Source organism: Eucalyptus grandis, chromosome 3, assembly GCF_016545825.1.
Source record: "Eucalyptus grandis isolate ANBG69807.140 chromosome 3, ASM1654582v1, whole genome shotgun sequence".
Classification (NCBI taxonomy): Eukaryota; Viridiplantae; Streptophyta; class Magnoliopsida; order Myrtales; family Myrtaceae; genus Eucalyptus; species Eucalyptus grandis.
In genome coordinates this window covers 1,904,546-1,930,845 of record NC_052614.1, presented here as the reverse complement: position 1 = coordinate 1,930,845, position 26,300 = coordinate 1,904,546, and the positions used below count along the sequence as shown (strand labels likewise).

Sequence of the window (26,300 nt, the reverse complement as noted above, 5' to 3'; positions counted from 1 at the left end):
TTTCTTTTTGTGGTTCTATAGGATAACTCTGGATTGCCTATATACGACTTCTTGATCTTGATTCTTAACAGAATATTTTATTCTTAATATCTTACATGTTATTTCTAATTTTTTCGTTTGCAGTTAAGTTCCGAACTTGAAATCTTATTTCAAAGTCCAACGGCTTTAATATGGGTCTATGGAAGCCTTTTGAGATCATTAGAGGATTGGGGGCTCGATGTTTCTTGAACTTCTCCAAACTCTGACAATGCATCCTTGGAATGGCAAAGGATGCTTGCATATTGTCATCCCACATTGCCCTGATTATATTTGACAAAAGCTTTGTAGAGCTAAAACTGTCCGTTAACCTAAGACATTTCTAAAATACTGAAAGTCTAGCCAACTTGTTTGATATAATGGCCGACGAATTAGACAGTTGTCTTTAAGTGAGTATCATTGTTGACACCTGTATGCAAGTCTATTGGAGTCTTTATTTAAAGAGAGTTCTTTGTGATTTGGGTTTTGATCTTCATGTTAAAAGTGGAAGCAATTCGATGCTTGCCTTCTAAAGTTTGTGGGGTTGATAAAGAACTTAGAGGTTCTTACCATGGGAAGCCCGTCAAGTCAAAGGTCTCGGAATCAAAGTTTTGCAAGACTAAGTTCTCATTCCTATTGATAGAGGATTGTCGGCTGGGTCATCTCTTTGTGGGGTTCAGCTAACATAACATGAAAGCAAAAGAAAAAGGTCAAAATGTCGAAAGAAAAAACAAAGAGAGGAGCGGTTTGTGGAGTGGAGTGGAGATAGAGAATTCCCTGAGAAAAACACATGAGAAGCAGAAAAAGGGGAAGCGACTTTCCAGTCCAGAATCGAAGACCAAACGTTGTCAAATTGGTTCAATTTTCAGACTATTGTTCGTTAGACGGAGACTACTAGTTAATTGGTTTTGTTCATTAAAAATCTTCTCCAAATTGTCCCTCGTTTTTTCCGGTCACGATTAAGGTTTCTTACTTTTTTTGTATTAATCCATCTCCGTAACAAACTTGGATAGGATGGCCCTTATGTAAGGATTATATTGCCCCTAATTTTTATGATGATGAAATACTATTACTATTTTTGGTGATTATTGGAAGTTTTTGAGCCATTCATAATTTTTTCCCACTTTGAATTTTCCAAGTAAAAATCTTGGTATTATTGTTGCCTTGTTTCTTTAATATATCAGCATTATATTTATTTATTTTGAGGTTGTATTGTTGGAAAATACTGTTGGTTGTTGCTAGAGTCAAGTCCATTTTGGTCAATTTAGTTTTGGGAAGAAATTGATCATGGTTTACTACTTAGTTAATCATTACCCAATTCTCCCTAACAAGGTCGTTGTTGGAACTGGAGTAGAAAATGTTTCTGGCGTGAAAAACAAGGTCCGTGGAGCCCAATTGATGTGCATTTGCGACCGTGCTTCTATTGGAATATTGAAGCTCGGTTGATGTTGCTTTAGCTTTGTAACAAAGAATTAGCTCTAATCAAAGGAAAAAGACGCAAGTAGTCTTATGCATTCTAGCCAAAGGTGTAATATCGTCCATAAAACTTTAATTTGTTTAATGTTGAATATAATCTTTAAGCTATATAAAAAAGTTTAATATCATTTTTCCATTAATTCAAATTTACTGCAAATGCTGATATGGTTTCCAATCTGTTATGATTTTGATCAATTTGATAAGAAGAGCTCAATTTGATAATGGATGTATAAGAAAGGTGGCCATTATGGTTATAAGTAAACCCAACACTTTGGTAATCCGACCTGTTCCAAAATTACATACTTTTTTTCATGATGAACGAGCCCAGACAACAAGTTCCATCTAGGATATGGCACGATTCGGTCAAGCTCGGCCTGCCCATCAATCAAATGAGTCCACCTTCACTTCTTTAATCGTGTCTTTATCTCTTATTTTCTCTCTCTCTTGTTCCTCTTCTGCAATTTTCTCCACAATGATTTCGGACTCCAATGGACTTTCTTACTCTCTTGCTCTTCCATTCTTCGTCTCGCTCTTCAGCTCTATCCTTTCCTAACTAGCCTCGAGCCTTCCTCTGGGTTTTTCGAGCTCTATTCTTCACAAGCTCTCTTTCGGCTCACATTTTCCATTGACGCTTCTATACGCCCCTCGCGATTTGTTCCAGCCCTAGCGTTGCGTTTTTTAGCTGCTTCGGAGTTTTTTAGCTATGGAGGTTGATGAAGGACTGCAGTGCATGCTTTCGTTTTAACTTCAGTTCAATAAACCGATGGCTTCTTAGGTTCAACTCCCATTCTTTTGCAAGCTAGTGAGCAATTGACTCGGTTGTTCGGACTTGATTTTGTGAAGTTTGCTCAATTTGCTCAATTTGAAAGGTTTGATGTCGGCAATACAATCCCCTTTTTTAAAGATATACTTTGGCTTCCAAAGATGCTCAAATAAAGTCAGCTTCAAGTTTCTACAAAGTTCATCGCAACTTAAAATATAACTTTCATTTTGGTTAAAAAAAATTCAAATGGTGCTTGTTATGATTGGCTTCACTTGGTGATGATAGTTGCAGCACTAATTCTCCTGACATTCATTGTAATCCTCTTTATTTTTCAGTTTTCATGAGCGCTACTAGTTCGACTAACAAGAAGAATCACCATGATGCTTCAACTATTCTAACCTTTTTATTGCGGAAAACACCATGTTACTTGTGATGACAACAAAATGAGGAGCGAGAATCTTTAACAGTGGATCGTTAGCTTCAATTGGCCAATATCTGTCAATCGCATGGTCTTTCAAGTTTCTCGATTAAATGTAAGTACTCAATAAGGGGGCCACCCATTAAAATCCTCTTGATCATGTCATCACTCACCTTGACCTAGTAGATGGACAAAAGAATTGAGTGAAGTCTACTCAATCCTTGATAGTCTATCTTTGATGCCACTAAAGTATCAAAAAAGTCATAAACACATTGTATCGATATCAATTTAGTCATAAACATTTTAATTGAACTAATTTAACCGTAAATATTTTCACATTAGTACCAATTTAGTTCATTAGGTCAATTTAGATAAAAAATTATTGACATGGATGCCGATTGGCCATCGACGTTAAGGTAGACATTTTTAATAATATTTTAATATTTTTTCTTTTTTTTCCTTTCTCTTTTCTTTTCGCCGTTGGCCACCTCCAGCAACCATCCATAGCCATGGCCAATGAGGGTCAGCCTCACTAAGCCGCACCTAGGCAAGGGCGAGTACTTGTCGTGCCTTGCCTAGGTAAGGACCCCCACACCAAGTCTAATGAGGTCGACCAAATCATTTTGAGTGAGAAACCATGGACAATAACAAACTCATTTATAACATGTAATAAATTTTAGAAAATGATGATAAGCATGCCCAACATAAACAAATAAATGAACATCCATCGACAGCTTAGTTTTCTAGGAAAAACAATTTTCATCCCATTATTGTTTAAAATCAATGTGACACATAAGTAGTGGAACACTGTCATTTATGGGAGTCCTGCAAGGGTCATACGAATTGTGGTTTTAATTGGTGCTCTAGTTCTTTCGCAAAAAAAAAAAAAAAAGACTGGTGCTCTAGTTTAAGGAGAATAAGTTATACAGTTACTTTTGAAGACATTTTTAGTAATTACATATACTCTCTTGTTTCCAATTAAATGATCTAAATAGAATACAAAACATAGTTGATTAATAAAAGCCCTCATCCTTCTACCCTATGTAGTACCGACACTTTTCGGGAGCTTTCATATTGTATCCGACACTCCGACATGCTCCAACATGTGGTCAATGAGTGTCGAAAAATCCGACACATGGTCAACTCTCTTCGACACGCGAGTTCGGAATTCCGACACGCGATTTCGACATGCACGGGTCAATTTTAAAAATTTCTAATACTTGAGGGGTCAAAATATATATATATATATACAAAAAGAAGTAATAAAAGAAGTAATACAAAATGCTATAAATATACACGTATAGGGTCAAACTTTTTAGAATTGTTTTAGTTTTTTTAAAAGTCTTTTACTATGAAAGAAGTAATAAAAAATGTTATATATGATAAATAAATAAATTTAAAAATATCATTTCAGCATTTTTCTTTAAACAAAGTTTTTTCTCTAAGTTTTATGCATTATTGTAACAAATTAAAATAATGAATGATATTATTTAATATTTTTCGTGTAAATTAATTATAGGCTATTATTATTATTATTATTTATGTATTTATATATAATAATATATTTAATATATAACGTGTCGGAATTCTCTATTTTTAATAAATGGCGTGTCGTGTTGAGTCGTATCGTGTCACGTGTCGCGTATTTGTGTCGGTGCTACATAGCTTTTACCCACAAGACTGCACCGATTGCTAGCCCTAATATCCATTGATTCATCCCCTTTAAAAGCATTCCAATAGAGTCTTAGGCATTCCTTCCACTTTCCAAACCCATAAAAGTGTCACACCAATGCGTGAAGTCCATAAAAGAACGTGCAATCTAAAATAACTTCTGCATGAGGAACTGAATGTTGAAATAGGCAAAAAGCATCAATGTGGGTTCGTTTGTATAACTTTAACGTAATCACGAATCGTTCAAAAAGTGCCTCTTACAATTTATTTACCGTTTCTTTTTTTTGTTTTTTGTTTTTTGTTTTTTGTTTGAAGCTCGACGATTTACCGTTTCATAAAGTCGAAATATATTGGAAGACGAATTAGGAAGGAAAGTAAAATTAGTCACAGCAGAGCAAAAACGGAGAGAAGGAGAGCGAGCCAAAGGTGGGATTTTCGGAGAGAAATAGAGTGAGAGAGGGAGAGAGAGAGAAGGGTGGAGAGACTGAGAGCAACCATTAAAAAAGGGGAAAAGAGAGAGAGAGAGAGAGAGAGAGAGTTTGAGAGCGAGGAGCCCTCCGGCAGTTCGGTCACGCCTGAAACCCGTCCGACGACTCCCGACCGCGCTCTTAAGCTCGCATCTCCCGTTCCCCGCGCTAAGTCTCCGGTAGGTCAAGTTCCTTTCTTTTTCTTTTTCTTTCCATTTTTCGTGGGACGAGCCGTTTTTCCGAGCATCCTGGCTCGGAGGCGTGCGAGGCGACCCGACGTGGTCCGGTCTATCGAACTCGCCCTCCATTCACCGTCGCCGAGCCGGGTAGGGACTCTCAGCCGACGCCTCCTCTGTTCGTGCCCCTGTCTTGCCCCGTTCTGGGCTCGCCAGACCAGGCTTCGTCCTTGTCTGGTTCACGCGAGCACTGGCCCCCTTCGTCCGTGCGCCGCCGTTTGGGGTCGCTGTCTGTCAATCATTGCGAGTCCTGGCGCGAGTTGGTGGTCGGGTTTGCCTCCTTTTAGCCAGTGCGCTTCAAACGTTCGACGAAATGCCTGAACCAAACCCCCGCTCGTTTTAATCTCAACTGTCGAGTTATCCAAAGTGAAGTGGGCAACATGAATACGTGCGGTGCGGTGTAAATCTGTCCTATGATCAGCAAGTACATTTTCGGTGAACTTCAACCGTGGTGGGTTCTCGTGTTCTGTTCGTTTGGAAGGAAGAATTGAGAGGCGACGGCAGATCGGGGGACGGCAGTAGAGAGAGAGAATGGCGGGGAAAGTGGGCTTGGTTAGGATGTCGGTTAAATTTGGGTTTGGATTTTGGGCTGAATTAGAGTTTCTTGGGCTTGGGTTTAAGCCAATATCGCAGCCCATATTGGGACCGGGCCCCAAGGCTCGGCCCGTAATCAAATTCACTCTGCTTCCTCAGTAGTCAAATTCTCTCCCGCCTGTTCTTCCTCTTCCGTAATCTTCTCTGCAAAATTATCAGGCTCCATTGCACTTGGTTACTCGCTCTTCTCTTCCATCAGGCTTTCTTCTAGGGCTTTCGGGCTCTAACCCTCCACCACTAGCTCTCCCTCTAAGTTCGCATTTGCCACCGGACGTTTTGGCTGCGTTTTTGGCTGCTCCCGGAGCTTTTTCCAGCTATGGAGACCGACCAAGGGTCGCGGCACGTGCTTCCCTTTCAGCTTCAGTTCGACAAGCCGCTGGCTTCTCAGGTTCGGCTCCCGTTTCGGCCTTCTTTTGCGACCTAATAATGGGCGGGTCGATTCGATTGTTTTCCCATTCGGTTTTGTGTGAGGTTTTGGCTCGATTTCTTCCGATTGGCAGGTGAAGATGGCGGAGTGGAATCCGGAGAAGGATTTGCTGGCGATGGTCACGGAGGACTCGAAGGTGGTGCTTCATCGCTTCAATTGGCAGAGGCTGTGGACAATCTCTCCTGGTAATTGCTTCGACTCAAGAAAGTTCTCCTCGTTTTATTTTTTATTTTTTATTCAGCGTGTTCTTTTCTTCAACGATGGCTTGGTGTGTGCCCTTTGAGTCGTTGGCCTTATTCCCCCTTTGCTTTTCCTTAAATGTGCCACGATCCTTTTCCCCAAAAAAATCACTTCAATTGCCAATCCAGTTCAAATTGCGTTTGATGGAGATTTGGTCAATATAGAGGTGAAGTGCTTGAAAGTCCGAATGAGGATGTGATGTCGAACAAAGGAGTTGGTGTTTTACACGAAAATGAAGAGTGAATGATGGTAATAGGAGGGCAAATGTGGATATGACAAAGTTGCAAATAAAGAATCCCAAGCTAATACTAGTTTAATGAAGGGATTTTTATTTATAGGCGTGACAGATTCCTATAAACTTCTAGATAATATTGGTGCCTTAGGAGATTTCCATAGCATAAGTGACAATCATCTAGACCAACCGGAAGGGTACCCGACTCCTGTACTGCCATCTTGTTGCCATTTTCACGCTACACCAGTCAAAGTGTTCATGAAGATAAAGAAGTCAAATTGGAGGGGATGTTGTTTATGCTAGATAGACTAGCTATGTCAGATGTAGAAATGCTAGATGCCCACTTGGAGCTGGCAGGTTTAACCCCTGCAAAGTAGCATCACAACGTCGTCAGGCAGCTATATAGTTTTCCTTCAATTTCTGTTGGTGACTCTCACGATGTAATATCACTTCTGGCTCTGCTTCTTCCTATTCTTCTACTGAGTGTTCCCTACAAGGAGAGATTTAGTTTAGGCTGGAAAGTCTTTCACATTTTGTAATGCTAAAATTTAGAGTCTAGTATGGAAAGTTTTGCACATTTTGCATTACTTGAAGTTAATTTATCTTCTTCTGATTACGAGGGGCATTTTGTTACATCAATTTAATTAATCAAGTTTGTTGTTGGGAATTTAACTTACTTGTGAATAGGATATATCTCAAGCTATGCTGCATACATGTATACATGGAGGGAGGAGTTGGAGAAAGCAAAGAGACTAGGAGGGTAGGGGGAGCTGCATCCAAGTATGTTAAGTTCTTATATGACTTTATCTTTTGGTAATTCGAATTCATAAGAGCTTAGGATTAGATGCCTAGCCTTGGTGGTTTTTTTAATCTATTCTCACTTGAAAAATTTAGATAGGAGGTAACATCTGAATGCTTCACGCATCATATTGCCTTCTGGATATGAAGAACATGTTGTTGAGTGCTTCTTGAACTAATCCTTGAGCGGTTTCTGTTGAGATGTTAAGTTGTAGATACTTGTACACTCGTGATCCTTCCTTGAAGTATGCTTTCATTGATCCACTCCACCTTGAGGTTCCAAAGCTGAGCAATAAGATTTGTTTTTGGACTGAGATAATGGATTGAAGGCTGCCAAAAAGACATAGATTCCCTAGCTTTAGATGATCTACTAGCCCAAAGAAATCCATGTCAAGCTACCAATATCCCTTTCGGATATACTATGTACTGTTATGATGTTTGCATCACTTCCCAGATTTTATTTATCATTTTCTCGGTTTTTGTGTGTTCTCTGTCTTTCCTTTTTGTCTATTAATTTATGGTGAACAAATTATTCATCCTCTCTCTTTCTATTTTTTTTTTTTTTTCCTTTTTTTTGTTGTTGTTGTTGTTGTTTATGAAATCACTTTTCTTTGCACATTCCATTGTATGTCGTTATACTGGATTATCTTAATTATTCTAATGTACTCCAGGTAAATGTATAACATCATTATGCTGGCGTCCTGATGGCAAAGTTGTTGTCTTGGGACTAGAAGATGGTACAGTTTCACTGCATGATGTTGAAGTAAGTTTTCTATGTTATTACTTTAATGTTACCCTCACAACTTCTCAACTGGGAATCTTCCTGCAACAATCCCATTTCATCAGAATGTGTTCTCCTCTAATCTCTCTTGCGAAAGATTCTGAATTGCTCAAAAGCTGCATGATGCATTGCAAGCAGCAAGCTTGCTCAACAAACATATAGCTGCTAATGGAGATGGCAATCCATGTTTACGAGTCCTGTCTGCCAATGTCAAATTAACAGTGGACTGCTAGATATGTCAATCTGAGCATGAAAAGCTTAATAGATCTCATTAGAACACTCTTTTTGAACATGCCCTCTTTTTTATATAGGTCAACAAACGACGAGAGATGAATAACCCATTTAACTAATTAAAGTGAATGGTTCATTCCAATCCAAGCATTACTGACACAGCATTTATAACTTGTACAATACATGCAATATGCATATCTTCGTCAATGTCATATAATTTTTAAAAAGAATAGCCGTAAACTTACAAAGTCCTCGGTTTAGATGATATCTTGTGTCTTATATATATCAATTTAACTAATTAGATTGAATGGTTCATTCCAATCCAAACATGACCGAGACAGCATATAGAAGCAGTCATCCATGACACGTTCATTTTCATCAAATTAATAGTTTCTTTCTATTATTTAAAGTGACATATGTCCAGTTCAGTCATATTAGGAAGGTAATAGTTCGGGTGATTCCTAAATAACAGAATTTGTATGTGCCTCAATTATGCTTGTGGGTGGAAAAGTTCATAGATTACCGGTTATGTCATTAAGCTAGCTGTTTGGTCATGGATACAATTGCTCAGAACTTGGCTGATGCTGCTGCCAAAAGGTTTCTTTAAGCCGTCTACCGATTTACTAATCATTATCCACTTCATGGATTATGTTTTGCTCTTGAAGAACTTATTTTTACATATGAATGTTATCTTACCAATCTAGCCGTCTTTATGGAACCGTGGATATGCATTGTGCTGCTTTTTATATGCTAGTGCTTGCAGAAGTTATATGTACTGTGGTATATTTATTTCTAACTCGGTATAAATATTAAGCAGAATGGAAAACTGTTAAGAAGCTTGAAGTCCCATGCAGCAGCTGTGGTGTGTCTCAATTGGGAGGAGGATGCCCAAGTGAATAGAGTATGCATCTTTCAACTTAAGAAAGTTCATCTTACTTCTTGATCTTGACTCTTGACAGACAATATTTTATTGATCATACCTTTCATGTTCTATCTAATGCTTTGTTTGCAGTTAAGTAGTTATTTTAGGCTGATTTACTAAAATATTTCTTTTTTCAAACTTAGAATCATATTCAACAGCTTCAATATGTATCTATGGAAGGTTTTTTGAAAACTTATGTTTGGTGTCAGCTGTGAGTTGTTGATTTGCTGATTGTTGACTCCTTAACTTTAATCTCTTGTTTATTTATCTTCTTGTTTTTTTCCCCATTGGAATGATAATTATCCATTTTTTAATAGGACACTTCTGGCAACTCTTTGGCATTTGAAGATCGCACTACTCGTTTCTTCCCTCCAGCTCCGAGAGTTCCTCGCATGCCTGGACTAGTATCTGGAGAAACTGGTTTAATTGACGATGGTCAAGATTCATTTATAGAGCTCTCAAATTCTTCAAAGCAATGTTTCAATATCCTTTGCAGTGGAGATAAAGATGGGGTTTTGTGCTTCAGTATATTTGGTGTCTTTCCAATCGGAAATGTTGTAAGCCTCCTGTCTGTTCAGATCAAGTATTTAGCAGTATAGTCTATCAGATTCAGTCAATGACTACTTTCCTTTCTCACTTGCATAGAGCAGTCTTTCTTAATAAATGGATCTGGTGGCAGAAATCAGTATTGCCTGAAAGTAATGGGCTGGTTAATTAAACAACTATACTAGGTGAAGTTATTCTTGTAAAACTTCTAGATTTCACTTCCATTGGTCACTTTAGAGATGACACCTCCGACTTCGATACAGCACGATTATCCAAAGCTTTGTTGTTTGCCCTGAGTGCTCCTTCTGTCTATACTGCAGTTGAAGCACCTAAAGGAGAATTTGGGGTCTGTCTGGGTTAGCCTGCTGTGCAGACTTTCTGCTGTTGTTTTAGACTCTTGAGTATCTGCTCCTTTTTAGGGAGATTGAGAGAGCCTATACGACCGTCGGTTGGGGAAAGTGTTCTATGAGAGTGTATGCTTGTGTGTAGAAAATTCTCTCTGTTGGTGTGCAGCTATTAGAAGATTTAGACTTTTGGGTACTCTGAACTTTCGTGCATGTTTGGGTTTAGTACCGTTTCAACGTGAAAACATGATGAACTTCTCAACAGACATTTGATTAGTCTAGAAATGCATGCTGAAGAATTGTCCTAATCAGTATCATTTAGGTTCCTATCAGTTGTCTCTTTAGTAACATGGAGCCAGTCCTTATAGTTACAATTCCTTGTTGGGACTTTTCCAAATGTACTTCCTAGGGCCCACTGCCTTTCACCAGATCTATAAGTGTGGAGTATGGTTTCCTAATGGGAGGTTTTTCAGATCTATATACAAGTTTGTGAATTGTCAATGACGATTTGATCACAATTTCTTGACTCGGTTGACTACCTAAACAGGTAATTTTCACCTTAAGATGAGATATTTTAGATGGGAAATTAAACATGTTTGATGGGAAATCACTTGTTATGAAAATTGATGTAGCTCATTTAGCTCATTGTCGAGCTTCTGGGTTGTCTTTTTTTATTATATATATAATGTGGACCTGCTAATTTAAAAGATGCCAGTGGCAGGAATACTAAGTTTTTGTGGAAACACAATGTAGAACTGCTAATTTAAAGCCTTCCAAGTTGCAATGTGATGTAGATATTCTGTAGTCTGGTGTTGAGGTAAGTGCATTTAAAGGCCTTCAGAAAAGTCGAATCAGTACCTATACTGCACTTGTGCTGTTGCCCATGAAGTTTACATTTTTTGATTAAGTTGTTGCTTCTCTCTGTTTTCTAGTTCCATCATCGACCTGACCTAAAATTTAATGTTATGGTGCTTGGTTGATCTTTAAGTTGACCTCGTAGAAATAGCACAGTTCCACTCTCCACTAGTTATTTTAGTTTGGAAGCTTTTTTAACTCTCTGTGTCGACTTTATTTGTATAGTTGCTTTGTTATATTGAGTTTGCTATTTTCAGTTCGATAATCAGTTGCTTATTGCTTCTTGCCGTGTGATTGCCATAATGCATGGGAATGTGCACCAGAATATTCATGAATGTGATATTCCTACGACAACCAAGGACAGAGACACCGTTTGCCGACTTCTGAATGCGTCTGTGAGGAAGGTACACTGACTAACACAGTTGCCTCTCAAGAGTCTCCATGTTTCTTCAACTAATGGGTTAATGATAGGAGGCCTTTTTGCTCTGCTGGGACTAATATTATTTTCCTTCCTAATTAGTCTTCCAATATATTGCAACTTCACGATATGTTAAGTTGTCTTTTCTTTGGTTTTTTCCATGCATTAGGAAAAGAAAAATACAAAATAAACCTTAAGAGACACTTTTTGAACAATTGGTGATCAAGCTAAACTTAAAGTTAAACAAAGGAACCTAGACTAAATGAAACAAAAAATTACTGTGAATTGTGCATAGTTTCTTGCTCAAAATGCTTTGGTGACCAGCAAAGAATTTCATTCACTTTGTGACATTTAAGTTATAGTCATCAGATACATTGTCTTCTCATGAACACCTTATTGGAATTTGATAGAGAAACTATTGAGTAAAAGCTCAGTGGTAACTAAACATGTTTCTATAAAAATGTCAAACAGCCTGACACAGAAAATGTCAAACAGCTTGGATAATATTTTATAGATGTAAGATGCAGACTTTTTTCTAAACTTCAAATGTACCTACTGTAAGTTTATTCCTGTGATTGGATTATTCCAGATATCATGTCGGATGTTTCACCAGAGCAAGCTAACTGCCATGTAATTGTTATCATTAGGTGGCTTTATCCAAGGATCTTTGTCATTTGATGGTTGCATGCTCAGGAGAACTTGTTGAAGACATTGTTGAATCAAGAGGGTGTCAAACAGTTGGAGATAGTATGCATGGCTTTCATTGCTTAGTGCTTGATACTTCAATATTCCAAAAGAGGTAAAATTGCACTTGCATTTAGTGTTATTCATATTTTAGGTGAAACTTCTCTTCTCTCTCTCTCTCCCTCCCTCTCTCTCTCTCTCTCTCTCTCTCTCTCTCTCTCTTTTAAGTTTGTGCAGCAGTAATTGGACTCCATATTATAATTATATTACAATTGTTCATGTGCACTGATATTTGTTTCAGAGGTATCAATTTTGTTTGGTTTTACAGAAAGTAAAACTCATATTAACTCAGGATATTATTGTCAACCTTAAAACGAAACTGATGGTTAACATGGAGCAATTTTGAGGCATTTTTCTTGGAATTTAACCTACACTTTGCATGATAGAAGAACTTTCCTTCTGATAATTTTAAATGCCCAAGTTGACTTTCAAGAGTCACCATAAGCTGAACTACATGATGCCTCATACTTCGTAGCCTGAATGATTTTTTTCATGCTTGATAAGGTTTTCACCCGACCTTCAAGTATCATACCATCTTTCCGTAGAAACCTCTAGAAATCAACGTAGTTCAAATGTTGAAAGTGGTGGGACAAAATTGCAGGAGTTACTCTTGCAAAATTTTGAACTTTGTTGCATGATTCACAGAACATTTTTGTTCTCTACAATTAGAGGCCTGCCAAGTTTTTGATAACATTTTTTGTTTTCGTTTTTATGGAAACTGTTTTCGATGTTTTATCACAGAAAACTTGTTTAATGATGTATGTCGTAAGGATGAGAATTGTCAGAATTTGCTCGTGTTCCATTGCAATAAGAAAAGAGGCTTAGTTATTCCAAATCTCCATGTTTGCACGTGGAATGTGAACGCTGAAAAGTTGTCTTCAGTTTCTAATTTCGATTTTAATAATAGTTTTCCTTTCAACTGTTTTCGAAGTGTTACCAAACACATTTTCTGGACCGTTTGCATTCTCAAATGAAATGAGAATAGATATCTGAGAATCTTTATCTGCCGAATGCCTCCTTAGATTCTCAATCTCTTCCTGTCTGCAGTAAAAATGAACTTCATCAAGTTGCTCAACAGGCTTCCAACATTGAAGATTTACTTCATGTCGTCCGGACATCATTATCAGTCATGCACAAGCAGTGGGCTGATGCCATGAACATATTTCATGAGAAGTTTGATTTGTTAACAAGCCTTATTAATGATCATGGTTAGTGGTCCTGTTAATACAAAGCAGTAGATGGCTTTTCATTGTTCTTCATTTAACTGTTCTTGTTTGCTTATCTAGGTCTTGACTCTTCTCCTCAGGAGGAATTTTTGAGTCTTCTAGGTGGTGCTAGGACCAGTCCTGCAGTCCATCAGTTTCTTGTTAATTCTCTGGGTGAAGTGGTATGGCTGGTTTTTTTAAGTTCCGGTGTCGCTATAGGACTTCTCTTCTTTTTGGTTGGTTTTTATAATCTTAGTCTGCTAGTTTGTTCAATGATAGGGTATGAAGCGTGTATCAAAAGTTGTCTGTGGTGCTGGAAAAGAACTTCAGCTGGTTGTCCTCAATCATCTGCAGGTGCACGTTATTACCTTTGCATTTGGCCTTTCTCTGATAAATTATTGAGTTTTAAGCATCGCACAGAACAGTCTTAAATGGTGATCAGATAGATGTAGGAATTTGTTATAGTAAGTTACGCTTCACACATTTTGAGACACCATATCTTTCAGAACATCCTGATGTTGAATTCTTATATGAACCTATCATATGCAATGATATGGATTACCAACATTGAGTGGCTGGAAAGTGTGAGGTAAAATCTGATTTGATTCTGATTTAACAAGTTGGCAATCTCTACTATAAGCGTATAATAAAAATTATAGGTCATAATCATTGGTTTGAATATGAACTTGATCTGAGTTTGGGCTTTCAGAATACTGTAAATGGAGGTATGGGTATGGAAATTTTTATGCATTTATGTTATAATTAACAGGTATAGATATATGTTCTCTGTTTCAAAAGGAAAAAACTTTATTGCCCGCTTCAATCTTAATACATATCCCTCATAATTGCGGGAGTCAATCTTTATATTAATAAATCATATTCAACTCTTTTTACTTACTAATAGCCCTATTTGAGCCTAGGAGAAGTTAAGACTTATTTATACTACCAATTCCACTCGTTGGACTTGCTGTAGTAATTGAACTCTGCTTTCTTATGTTATTATTACTGTCAACAAGCTAAAATTGAGAATGAAAACTCAGTTATCAGAAGAAAATGAGCAGATAAAATAACTGGCGGGTGCTCAGATGATAGTGAATTGAGCCAACATTGAGCTCATCTGTGATGCTTAACCTTGGTTATGAGAGCCTCTGTCCACAACAATTTGTTCATGTACTTAGATGTGAGAATTCATTAGTTTATATTTTTTACCAACTTTTCCAATTAGGTTGCCATTTTTTTAACTAAGCACCATCTTTTGGCAGAGTAATGCTAAAGATGTTATGTCCTAGTAAATGAAAATGGTTTACTTACTCACATGTGAAATAGATTTGTATTAGATGTCTGTAATACACTTGCCTAAATGCTTGGATTTTACCACTTCAAACGAGTTTTGTATGCTGGTCTTTGTATCCGTAGTATTGTTCTGTTTTGGGAATGTGTCGGTATCTCTTTGGATCCAGAGTTTCTCTTGAGCTTTTTGGATCTTGACTTTAGGTTGTAGAGGCACCCTTTTGTCACGATAACTCATAAAAGGAACCGCAACTGTGAGTTAATGGAGCGTTTTTGTGCTCAATAAAAACATGCTACATGGATGATGGTTATGCTGATTAGCACAAAATCATATGTGAGATGTTAGTATTTGTACTTGAAACTACATGATTACATACAATGTTATGATATAAGATAGTTGTTTTTGCAATAACTTTCACTCAAAAGCTTGTTCATCTTCAGTGCAAAAGAATAAGTTTTTTTAATATTCTTACTTTCAAAAAAAAAAAAAAAAAAAAAGTTCAACCATAGGACACCAAGGGGTTGCAAACCCATATAAGATTAGAGCCCAAAAATTAAAGCCATGTACAGAACAACTCTCAAAACCAAAAGTGAGCTCAAATACAAGATACATCATCGACCATATTAATCAAGTCATTTACATCCATATGCAGTCTCCACTATACCAAAAGTGTACGACTTTAAGCCAAATTTCAACAAATGGAAGATCTCTCTCCATCAAAAGCTCTCTTGTTTAGCTCCTTCCAAATGAGCCTAAAAACAGATAGAGGAATTGAGTTAATCCTTCTTTTCTTGTGGCACTGTAAACGAATGTGCTGCCAAGCCCAGAGTTCTTGCTCCTAAAAGCTCCAATAACCCAAAGATAATTTGGTGCAAGCATAGGAAACTGTCCAAACCACTCTTGTCCATGAACAGTGAAGGAGGAGATGCTGCATGGATTCTGCCTCCTCCTTGCGGAGGAAACACCTATTAACCAGTATTTGCTTCTTTGTTGTAGGTTATCTAAAGTGAGGATTCATTCCCAAGTTGTTTTCCAGGCAAATAGATAAACTTTAATCAGAACCCTTACTTTCCAAACTCTAATCAGAACCCTCACTTTCCAAGTCACTTTTTGAGGAAAATCCATTCTACCACCAACTTCCTCCCTATTGAGCAGCTTGTAGTGAGACTTTACTGGAAAGATTCCATCTTTTTCATCGTTCCACACAAATGCATCCTCATAGGCAACGGAATTCTTGGAATAATATAATACATTAAAAGAGATGTTAAAAAATCCCAATCTTGGGCTTGTCTCACAAACTCAATATCCCAAATGATCATTTCCTTGCCTAGACATGCCATCCAGCTTTTTAGTTGTTGTAATGCCTATTTAGGAGGATCAATTTCTAAGAAGTCTTGTAGCACCACACCTTTATCGCATGTGGTGCCTTTGGAAGGAAAGCAACAAAATAGTAGGGTTTGAAATCTTGGGTAGTTTTGGTGGTGTACCTTTTAAATGGCTTTGGACATCATGTTCTGATTTCATATGGTCTTCTGATGTTTTATTTTTGTTTGTTTTTCTTTTGTTTTATTCTTGTATACTGATGCGTTAGAACTTTTTCTTTAATTAAAATCCTTTATCATCTATAAGAAAATATATTGCCAATATCTTCTCTGCCAGATCTCTTTCCATACATGTGGGCAATTTTGTGTGTTGTTAACATGTGCATTGCCCAAGCACATGCATGCGATCATGTGCTTGCACAGGTGTCTGCACTTGCACATGCACACTGTAGGGCTGTTGCTAATTAGATCGGTTCCTTGCTTCTCCTGGGTTCAGGACTCTCTTGTACACTGCACATTCTTGTTGATTATTACTATGGTGAGAAATAATGTTTCCTGTTAGTTTCTTTAAAGTTATAGACTCTCTTCTTTTTACTTTTTTGATATGTAATTCTATTGAAGAGCATCATGGGGTTCGTCTTATATACAAATTACCACCCATAAGCTTGTATTTATCTAAGATAATTCAAAAAAGGACTTACTGTCTAAAGAACTGCCCCCACAATGCCAAAAAAATATGGTGGTTATCCAAATATCTATCCTTTACAGCTCCTATATAATTTATTTCTTTTGTAGGAACCTGCCTATTTTTTTCTTTTGAAAGTTTATGAACTTTCTTTATCTCCATAGTCTGTCAATCAATGCTTTGGGGCTCCTTTCTCCTGTTGTTTACTCAAAATGTGCATTCACGACAGTGTAGAATTTTGTGGAACAATTGCCAAGTCATCTAATAGATTACCTATCAAATAAAGATGTGGTACTTTATTACTATAATGCTCCCCCTCTCACGTAGGCTAAGACTTGGCCTTAGATTGAAGGATAGATATTTGATAATTGGGGAGGTAAATAGGTAGCAAGGTAAGTTTTAAGCCTGAAACCTCCTGCTCTAATTCCACATAAAATTTTGTGGGACCAAAACTAACTAATCAAAAAGTGTAAGCTATGGGATAGAGATGTAGTTTGATATTTGAATGTTGTAAAGAAGTTACCCTTGCCCAAGCTAACAGCACAAGGGCTGGGGCTTTGTCTCCTTAAAAACATCAGCAATTCCTGTCAGCTGTGTTTATAGCCCACAACTATCACATAAATAAGATCTCTCTCTCTCTCTCTCTCTCTCTCTCTCTCTCTCTCTCTTTGTGTCCTTCCCCTTCACACACACACAGCCACTTTGGGCAGGACTTGATCATTTCACACGAACATTCCAAACTTCCAGCCTGCTTGCATGAATTGGATGGTAGACTAGGCTCCATTTTCGGACTTGATCATTTCACACAAACATTCCAAACTTCCAGCCTGCTTGCATGAATTGGATGGCAGACTAGGCTCCATTTTCTTAATGATTTTTCTTTGTCAGAGAATCTAGCGTATGCTGTGTAATTCAAACACAGTTTGCAGTTGAAAGATAAGGATGGCTTGTAATGGCCATTTGCTGCGTGAAACATTTTCTTTCATAAAATTTTAACATCGATGGTTCCTATTGCTGTTTAGCATTTAACTTATATGTTCGATGTTATCTTTATCCCTCATGAGTGTGTCAGTTTCCTTGATTAGAGAGGATATTCGACTTGTGGGGTTAACTAATTGACTTATTGTTATTTACATTGTTATTTACCTAGCAGCCTGCTGTAGAAATTATTGGCTTTAGAATGGGTGAGCTCAGGGGTCTTTCGAGATGGCGCTCTCGTTACCTGGGTATTGGTTTGGATGAGACACTGGTGGACAATGCAGTAGAAAAGGCTGGAATGCTGCTTGTACAGGTTGAGCGATTCATAAGGGTGCTCTCATCTGTTGTGCAGCAGGTAGCCTGTTACAATCTTTGTTATGATTTCTCTACATTTCTTGATACCTCCTGTTTTCTACTATTTTCTAAAATCCTGCCCGTCTCTCATCGTGCATGTCTTTAGTCACACTAAATTCCTAAATTTTAAACATGGAGTTGAACTACTTGTGGATATAAGACACAAGATCTTGTGTGCTCAGAATGACATATTATTCTAAGTCGAATAGCATTATATATTTGAAATACGAGCTGTTTTGTTGGGATTTTGAAGAAGAGACTGTTAGCCAGGCATTTGCACATGACTTGAACCTGTTTAACAAAGTTCCATTTTGCACCTTTTAAGATCATGATGAAATACTGACAATATCACATTGTTGTTTGTTGATATCATCATGTATTTGAAGGGCCAAAGAGAAATTGCATGACTTTTTTTAATCTTTGCTTCTTGCACCTGGACAACTTAGGGTTTGTTGATGCCTTTTCAATTTCGCACATACTACCCTGAAGACATGCATTCTTTCTTGTTTCAAAATGAAAATATTGCCAGTGTGACCACTGAAATCTAGACAAGCTCAGAATATTGGTAGGATCCTAAATTCTTGAGCCAGCGGTGTAAGCATTTTATATTGGTTGATTATGTGCATGTTGCTGAAGCTTTTGGTTTTGGTTTTGTCTCTCTTTCAGTTTGCAAATTTCTTCAGCTGGCTTCTGAAATGTATAAAGCAACTTATGTCAGAGCCAAGTGATCAACTTTTAACATACAATAGGTTTGTCTAACTTTTGTCCATCAGGTTCAGTCCTTATGGTGAATCCCTATTTACTCTTATGAATTTCGACAGTGAACTTGTTGTCGTGTTCTTGAAGTTTCTGTATGATCAAGATCCTGTTATGCAGCTTCTGGATTTATCCGAGGCTGATGAAGAAATTGACATTGATTTGTAAGTGATTTCCTCTAACTTGTCCAGTTCCTAATTTTAAGTCATTTACAATATGGCACCCAGAACCCCTGAATCTTTAGTTAATACTTGTTCACACCTGATGGAGTCACCAAGTGGACTGTTTGGCATTGCCATGTACGGAAAGCTTCCAGTAGAAATGGCTTGTATACTCCTTGAAAGTTACTTTTTTTCCTGTCATTTCAGTCAACATTAACTTTACTTGGGCTGAGATGTGACATGTCATTATTGTTGACAGAATGGCTACCCATTGAATTAATAAATTTCTTCTCTTGTGAATTATCTGAAGTTTTGCTCCTACTTGGTGTTCTTAATGAATTTCATTCATATAATAAGAAAATGTTATTGCCTAGCCCTAGTTATCGAATCATATGTATCATTCAGACATGATGACTAATTTCATAATTTGACATAACCTTCTAATGCTGAGGGTGGAGCTAACCTTCTAATTCCAAGGGTGGGCCATCTCTTCATTCTTTGTAGCTGAAATTTGGTGAGGCAATGGCTTGAATACTGTGAAGTGTCAACAGCTTATTATTTCCTTCATGTACTCTAGCAGCAAATTTTTGTAGCCCTTCACTAGGTTGTGCTATCCATTTGTGTGCCAGAGGATTAGAATACCATGGTGTAATGGACCTTGGTCACGCTTTAAATGTCAGAGAGGTATCCTGTCAAGCCTAGTATTCTTTTCATGTGCTCTAGTGGCTCACTCCTGCTTTATTGCAATGTGACCAAATTAGTTGCTAAACTCAGGATATGAAATTGTAAATTACTCCTGTTTTGAGGGTTAGTTCTTCATTTTAAGTCATCTTGCTACTGTCTTCGTAATTACTTTTAAGAGCACAACGAGATGAGGTTGACTCAAGTTAGGGTGCTTTGCTGGGCTTCAACTGTGGTTATTTTTGGTCCAGCACTGTGTTGTTAACCACAGAGTAACGAGGATTGAAATTGACGGGTTGATTGTTGTTTCTCATTGGACTGGAAAGTCTTTTGAAAATCAAGTGTAATTTCATGCACTTTTCTGCCTTGATGTATGTCGTCAGGTCAGTAAGATGTTTTACACACATTATTGTTTCAGAGAAACAATGGAGAGAGTGAAAGAATTAGTACAATTTGGAGGATTTAAGGACAGCAAATGTTTGCGAAGGACACTTGCAAAGGAGTTTCAACTGATGGAATACAGGTATCAGCAAAAGAATTGGAAATTTGAAATTTAACAGAATCTTGTTTGTGCATGGAAGTTCTTCCTTGAATGTGTCTTGTTGCTCTTTCATTGTCAATTCTTTGTATTTATGCTATATCTAGATTTTCCATTCCCAAGTGTTTTATGCATGCTACCTCAGTGGAAAATATATGAACTCTGGGATAAATCATTGCTGTCATCTGTCATTTGAAGTGATTGATTTTTTCCCTCCTCCAAGTCTGGTCCTCATTGCTGACAAGTGTACCAAATGTGAAATCCTTGATAGCTTTGTATGCATAACAGAAGTTTGAGTATGATGGTGCAGGTCCAAAATGGTTTTAGTAAACATTGCAATCCTTCAATTAAAACCTTGTGCTTTGGTTTCACCCAACTCATCATTTAGTTGAGCTGAAATATTCATTTCTCATTTATCTAATTCAGGTATCTTGACAATTCATGTTACAATAAAATTGTACCCATCTTTTTAATTTGCTTGTCTGAGTGGCCAGAACCTTGAGACTATAATGAGAGAAGGAAGAAAAGGAAAGGAAACCTTTGGGGGTGGGGAGTTGTCTTCTGGAGGTTGTACTCAACAATGGTTTTTCACTTACCCTCTACCTAATAATCTAGTGTTTCTTATTCGATCTCATGTTGATTACTTGACAATGTACATGGAAACTTAAGCTGGGTGATCTTATTGGATTGGGCTTTCTGATTAGCATATGATTATTGTGTGTGATAATGCCATATCTCATGTTTACTGATTAGGAATAATTTTAAATTTTTACAGTTTCAAGGAAGCTGCCCAGATGCCTTTTCTACTATTTCAAAAAAGATATGTTGTAAGAATTTATTGCCTCTATTCCCTCTTACATCAGTTTCAGCATCCACCCAATACATTCCAATTTCACTGTCCTTCTATGAGGTATTTACCCTTAATCTGAACAATTTTATCCTGAGATCTGCATGTGCAGAGTACAACTGCTTTTTCATGCTAATCATTTCTTCGTATGGCTCTGCAGGATGCCTCTGAATTTGCTTCATCTAATCTGACTCAGGAAGTTGGGTTTACAGATTATATTTCCTTCCAAATACCCGACGAGTCTTTTTCAGATTTTACAAACTGTATAGCTGTAGTGAGGGGATTTATGAATGATTCAAGCAATGTGAAGCGGGGAAGACCTTTGGAAGCAATCTTGTTGTGCATCCCTTCTGGTTACCATTGTGTGGATTTGGCTCTATATAAGGTAAGAGCTCGGCATATCATACTTTAAGAATTTGTGGATGTGGCTAATATATTTTATTTTGAAACAGGAACTTCAAATTGTTATGTTGCTAAATAAGATAAATGATACTGGTGAAAACTTGGGAGATGCCTGGATGATGATCTTGCAGGCCAGTGACCTTCCATTTGTGCATATTTCAGGAACCACTCAGGCAAATAACTGGGAGTTGTACCAATTAAAGGTAACTCTTGGATCCTGAGCTTGCATATTGATTTCGTACTCGTGATAAGTATAGGATGCTGCTGAGTTCTGTTTGTTCTGATATGCGTCAGTTCACTTTTTAAAACATTGATGGCAAAAATAAAATTGCTTTTCAGTCGACTCCTGTTCTTTTCACTGTTTTAAGAACTGGCTCCGGTTGGATTGGGAACCAGACCTGTCCAGTCTGGTTTCACAGCAGAAACAGTAGTGGTCAAGAACTGGTGTTATTGACCCTATTGTTATCAGGCGTAACTGTCAACTGTTGACCCACAATCCTGTCAACTAGTTTGGACCAGTTCTGGGCATTCAAAAAGTTTAAAGGAAGAGTGTTGGGGTTGGGTTGGGGTTTGGAACCCCAACCTCTTGTAACTAACAAGCGTACCAACCATTCACTCCAGTGTCTTCTTGCTTCAGTTTGTTGGTGTATTATTATTCATTGACCTTATTGGCTTGTCTATTAGAAAATTAAATGATGTTCTTGAGAACTTGAATGCTGTCATTTGTGCTCAACGAGGCTCTGCCGACTCAGCCAGGCATCTGTTAATCTGAACACGTGTAATCTAATATATGTGGAGTATTCTATCAGATGACATCACATGCAATGTGTTAAACCTGTTAAACTGGTGGAGCACAGTTCTACCAGTTTGACCAGTTGAACCACTTGTCCAGTTTCAAAAACACTAGGAATTTTATTCTTCCTATCTTTTATTTATATGCTTTCCTCATCAGCATGAGGAGCAGCAGCTTAGTTTTTCCTCCTATGTGCATGGACATGCTATTTCACACTTGGGAATTCTGAAGGATGTTTTACTTTCTGCCTTACCATAACTGCAAAAGTTCCAACTTATCTTGGCAGTTAAAGTCTTCAACTTGTATGTATGTTAAGAAATAGGCATGTGGTGTCCCTAATTGATTTTTTATTTTTTTGGTTAGAATGTCCCTAATAGATAAGAAGTGCCATTTTGCTTCTATTTTGTGAGAACATTTTTGCTTGGTTATCTTATTCTCACTCCTAAAACACTAACCCAGTGAAACTATGCATGTAGGACTCTATATTACACCTAGATATGGAGAATGAGAAGATTCGCAGCATTCCCCATAATGTTGTTCCTCCCTTGTCAGTTAGTGGTAAGAATTTTTGACACCATCATACAACTGAGCTAAGGATTAAATCATTGTCATGCCATCAATTTTATAGTCCTGAATTTTTTTTTTCCTTGAGCTTCTTACCATGTCCATCTGCATTTTTGGATGTTTGGAAACTTATTGTTGCCCATACTATTTCCTTTGTGTATCAATGCTTGATAAACTTGTGAGTGTTGCAACATTTCCATCTTGTTGACTAGGTAGTGGACTGAATAAATCCTGTCCATGCTCCTTACTACATTTCACTTAACAGCCTACTCTTAAGTTTGAAATATGACTGGCATAAGTACATTATGTCTCTTTAATGGACCACTTCATGTTTGTTCCCACAGTTTGAAGAAGTGCAAACTTATGCTCCAAAGAAGAACAATTTTTTTTCAGTTGAAGAAGTAATATACTAAAGTATCAGGTTTTCCCCTAAATTTAAATCTATTGAGAGGTCAAAGTGCAAAAAGGTGAATCTTTAGAGGCCACACAAGTACAGAGAATATTCTTCTTATGGTAGGTTCACTGCGGTCTAGTTACTGACTGAGAACCTGTACATGTTCATGATGATAGATACTATCATGATATCTAGTGTAGCAAGATACTGTAGAGCATTCATAGTTTACATGCATACCATAGCCTCCCTGGGCAGCAAGGTTTGCTTCCCCGCCTGTGTTTTAGCATAATGCATGTGTTGTAGTTTTGCTTTTACCCAACAAAGGTATCTAAACATCACGTTAGTCATGGCCATATATTCAAGAAACGTTGGACTGAAATCAAGTTAATGTTTTTATGGCGACAGCAAGTAGAGGTGTGGCTTGTGTTTTAGCTGCAAGAAAACGGGCCCTGGTCTACATACTGGACGAGGATGAAGATGAAATCTCTGATTCAGAATGACTGTCTGTTCAAGATTTTGTGGTGGTTATGCTCGTGTTGCTCCTGTGGGTGGACCTCTGCTCTCCGAAGCTGCAGACATCGGTGTGAGAAGCAATGCATTTGGCTTTTGTGACTGAAGTTTTCGGTTCCGCCCTTCTTGGAAAGTGTTAATTTATACCTCCCATGTGCCTTTTCTGCTGGTGGGCATTTGTTGAAGAGAAAATTGGAGTAAAAGGTAACTATTTATCTATTTAGAGCCATGGCTTCTATCTGGTGGCAATTGCCTTCGTGGTATTGCTGCAACTTTGAGACCCATTCGACAGTGCCAAGCTTGTGCTTCATCTGTATATGTTTATAACCCTCATATATAAGAGAAACAAATGCTTGGTTTAGATTATTTATACTTTGGGTTGAATGGTTCACTTGGTGTAATCGACCAACGAACTTTGCGTTTGAATGTTAAAATCTCTCACCTAAATTTGACTTGCTTCTCTATGTCAACGTTAAGTGATGCATCCAATTCAAAGCACAAAATACGTTTGTGTGGAAGGGCTACCCTCCGGGATCAATATAATCAACATGACCAGCCACTAAATATATAGTTTCAAGGTGGTTTAAAAGCATTTGATCTATATTCCAGTCCTAGAGCTTCGGAATCTGCAAATAAATGGTAGGTTTAGGATTATGAGATTATGTCTACAATATCTTCAATGGACTTGTGTTTTCTTAACCAAGAATATCACTTAGCCAATAAATTTAATGATGTATAAACATAGGAATGTTCAGTTTTTTAAATAGTTCATGAAGTAAAGGAATTGTGGAATGACCACTAAAGATGAAAGATCTAGATACTTAATCCTCTATCATAAGGACAAAATTCCAGTGCAGAACCAATATTAAATCAAACTAACCCTGAGCTGCTTTGCATCAAAGCTCGTTATAGTAAAAACCATTTCAAAGACCGAGAAAACAAGAAGAGAAGGCCGGGAAAATGGGTATGAGAGAACTTAGGGCGTGTTTGGTTTAGTGGTTTAAGCATATTGGGAAAATGTAGCTTTTGGGAATGTTAAATCAAACGCATCAAAGCTTGACAATGTATGCGTTCCGGAAAAGAGCTGCATTGCCACTGGATAGCAGCAGTAGGCAAGGACTTGTCACATGGGTCTCCTTGGATTTGGTTGCAAGATCTAATGCATAATAAGCGCAGAATCAAGTACACCTCTTTGAATGATATAACCTTGCATTCCTTACATGTGATACATCAGAGAACTTTTCTGAAGAAAGATGTGGAAAGAATTGAGGTAGAGAGACACTTTTGATGAAACAATTAGTCGCTTAAGAAGGCTTTGACATAGATGTTCTATATACAGATGAAAATAGAATCAATGAAATATACCACCATTTAAGAAAAAATTACCATCAATTCTATCAGAAGTAAATAGAGAATCATCTTTCCCTAAAGCGAAGAAAGAACTATGAACAAGCCCGGACTTCGATCAGTGGTTGGTCTAACTCCACAAGTCTGACACCTCTCTTCCTGATGAAGTACCCCCACTGCAACACTGCCTTTATCTTGAGCCAGCCAATAACACCTCTGCCGGTACCCTAACAAAACCATTATCGGATAATGGGTTATCATTACCATTGCTTGCTATCATCTGAATGATTTGATTGGATATTTTCAAACCAAACCATGATTCTTCAAAAGCAGTGTCCTAAGATCAATTGATTGGATTCCTTCCATCACATGAGGGCCTTCAAGAAGAACATTATCATATCCTGTATTGTCCATTCGGCTCGAAGAACCGATCATTTCGCGACGCATGGCATTCTGTAAATTGATACTGTGGGGCTGTGCTGGCAATCCGGCAGTAGTACTATCATGATATCCTGGAGGAATCTGAACATTCGAGCAGCCTGCAGACATGAGCTGATGTGCAGCAAGACGAAAATTTTCATCAACTAAAATCTTCATGGAGGTTCCAGAATTGGTATTTTGTGACTGAACTGGTAATGCCAAAGCCATTGCACCATTAAGTCCTGAAGAAGGAACTAAAACATTAATATGGTTCATAAACATAGGCCGATGTAAGCACAGATCTATGAGCTATTCTGATATCGTGGAAAGTGCTGCGAGTTTTTTTTTCCCTCCTTACCCTGCACATCTCTTTAATTTTTCTTGCCTCTGATCTTTGTAATCTTTACATGCTTCAATTGACAAGGCCCTTTCTAAAATGACAAAATAAAAATATAAACATGTTGCCGTGTGCTCATTACATCTATTCATATCTACCTAATCATAGCAATATCTTGTCAATATCCACTTAGTATCACCTAAGTGAAGGTGTTCATGAGTATCTACCCTCACCCTTCCCCTCCCCCAATCCCCCACTCAAAAAAGGCACCCGTTACCAACTAATTTTTTAGTTGCTTTTGAATAGCTTGGACAGAACACATACATGCATACATACATATGTACATATATTGGCCAAAATGGATAGATTGCATTGAATGAGGCTCATTTGCAACAATCACAGCTGGACAAACAAACGTCTTTATATGATTTGGAACCCAAAATCAAAGGATCAGTTACACATTGCTTTTATTTATCAAAGCTCAACAATCAAGTGGAAAGTCCTATTTTCATCGTTATTTCACAGGCCACATCTTTG

The 26,300-nt window shown here is 37.7% G+C and overlaps 1 protein-coding gene across 1 annotated transcript; it reads left to right on the top strand.

Moving 5' to 3' along the window:
* The first annotated feature begins 5,681 nt into the window (after positions 1 to 5,681).
* On the top strand, positions 5,682 to 23,763 carry LOC104428397 (anaphase-promoting complex subunit 4-like). Its single transcript, XM_039308438.1, is given in 20 exon segments — positions 5,682 to 6,028; positions 6,141 to 6,252; positions 8,009 to 8,100; positions 9,167 to 9,250; positions 9,589 to 9,828; positions 11,340 to 11,420; positions 12,082 to 12,233; positions 13,226 to 13,386; positions 13,465 to 13,565; positions 13,663 to 13,737; positions 17,835 to 18,014; positions 18,680 to 18,762; positions 18,835 to 18,933; positions 20,030 to 20,134; positions 20,925 to 20,950; positions 20,953 to 21,059; positions 21,157 to 21,381; positions 21,449 to 21,601; positions 22,668 to 22,749; positions 23,555 to 23,763. Coding segments are annotated over 20 exon segments (2,325 nt in total). The 5' UTR covers positions 5,682 to 5,956; the 3' UTR covers positions 23,650 to 23,763.
* Positions 23,764 to 26,300: the final 2,537 nt, after the last annotated feature.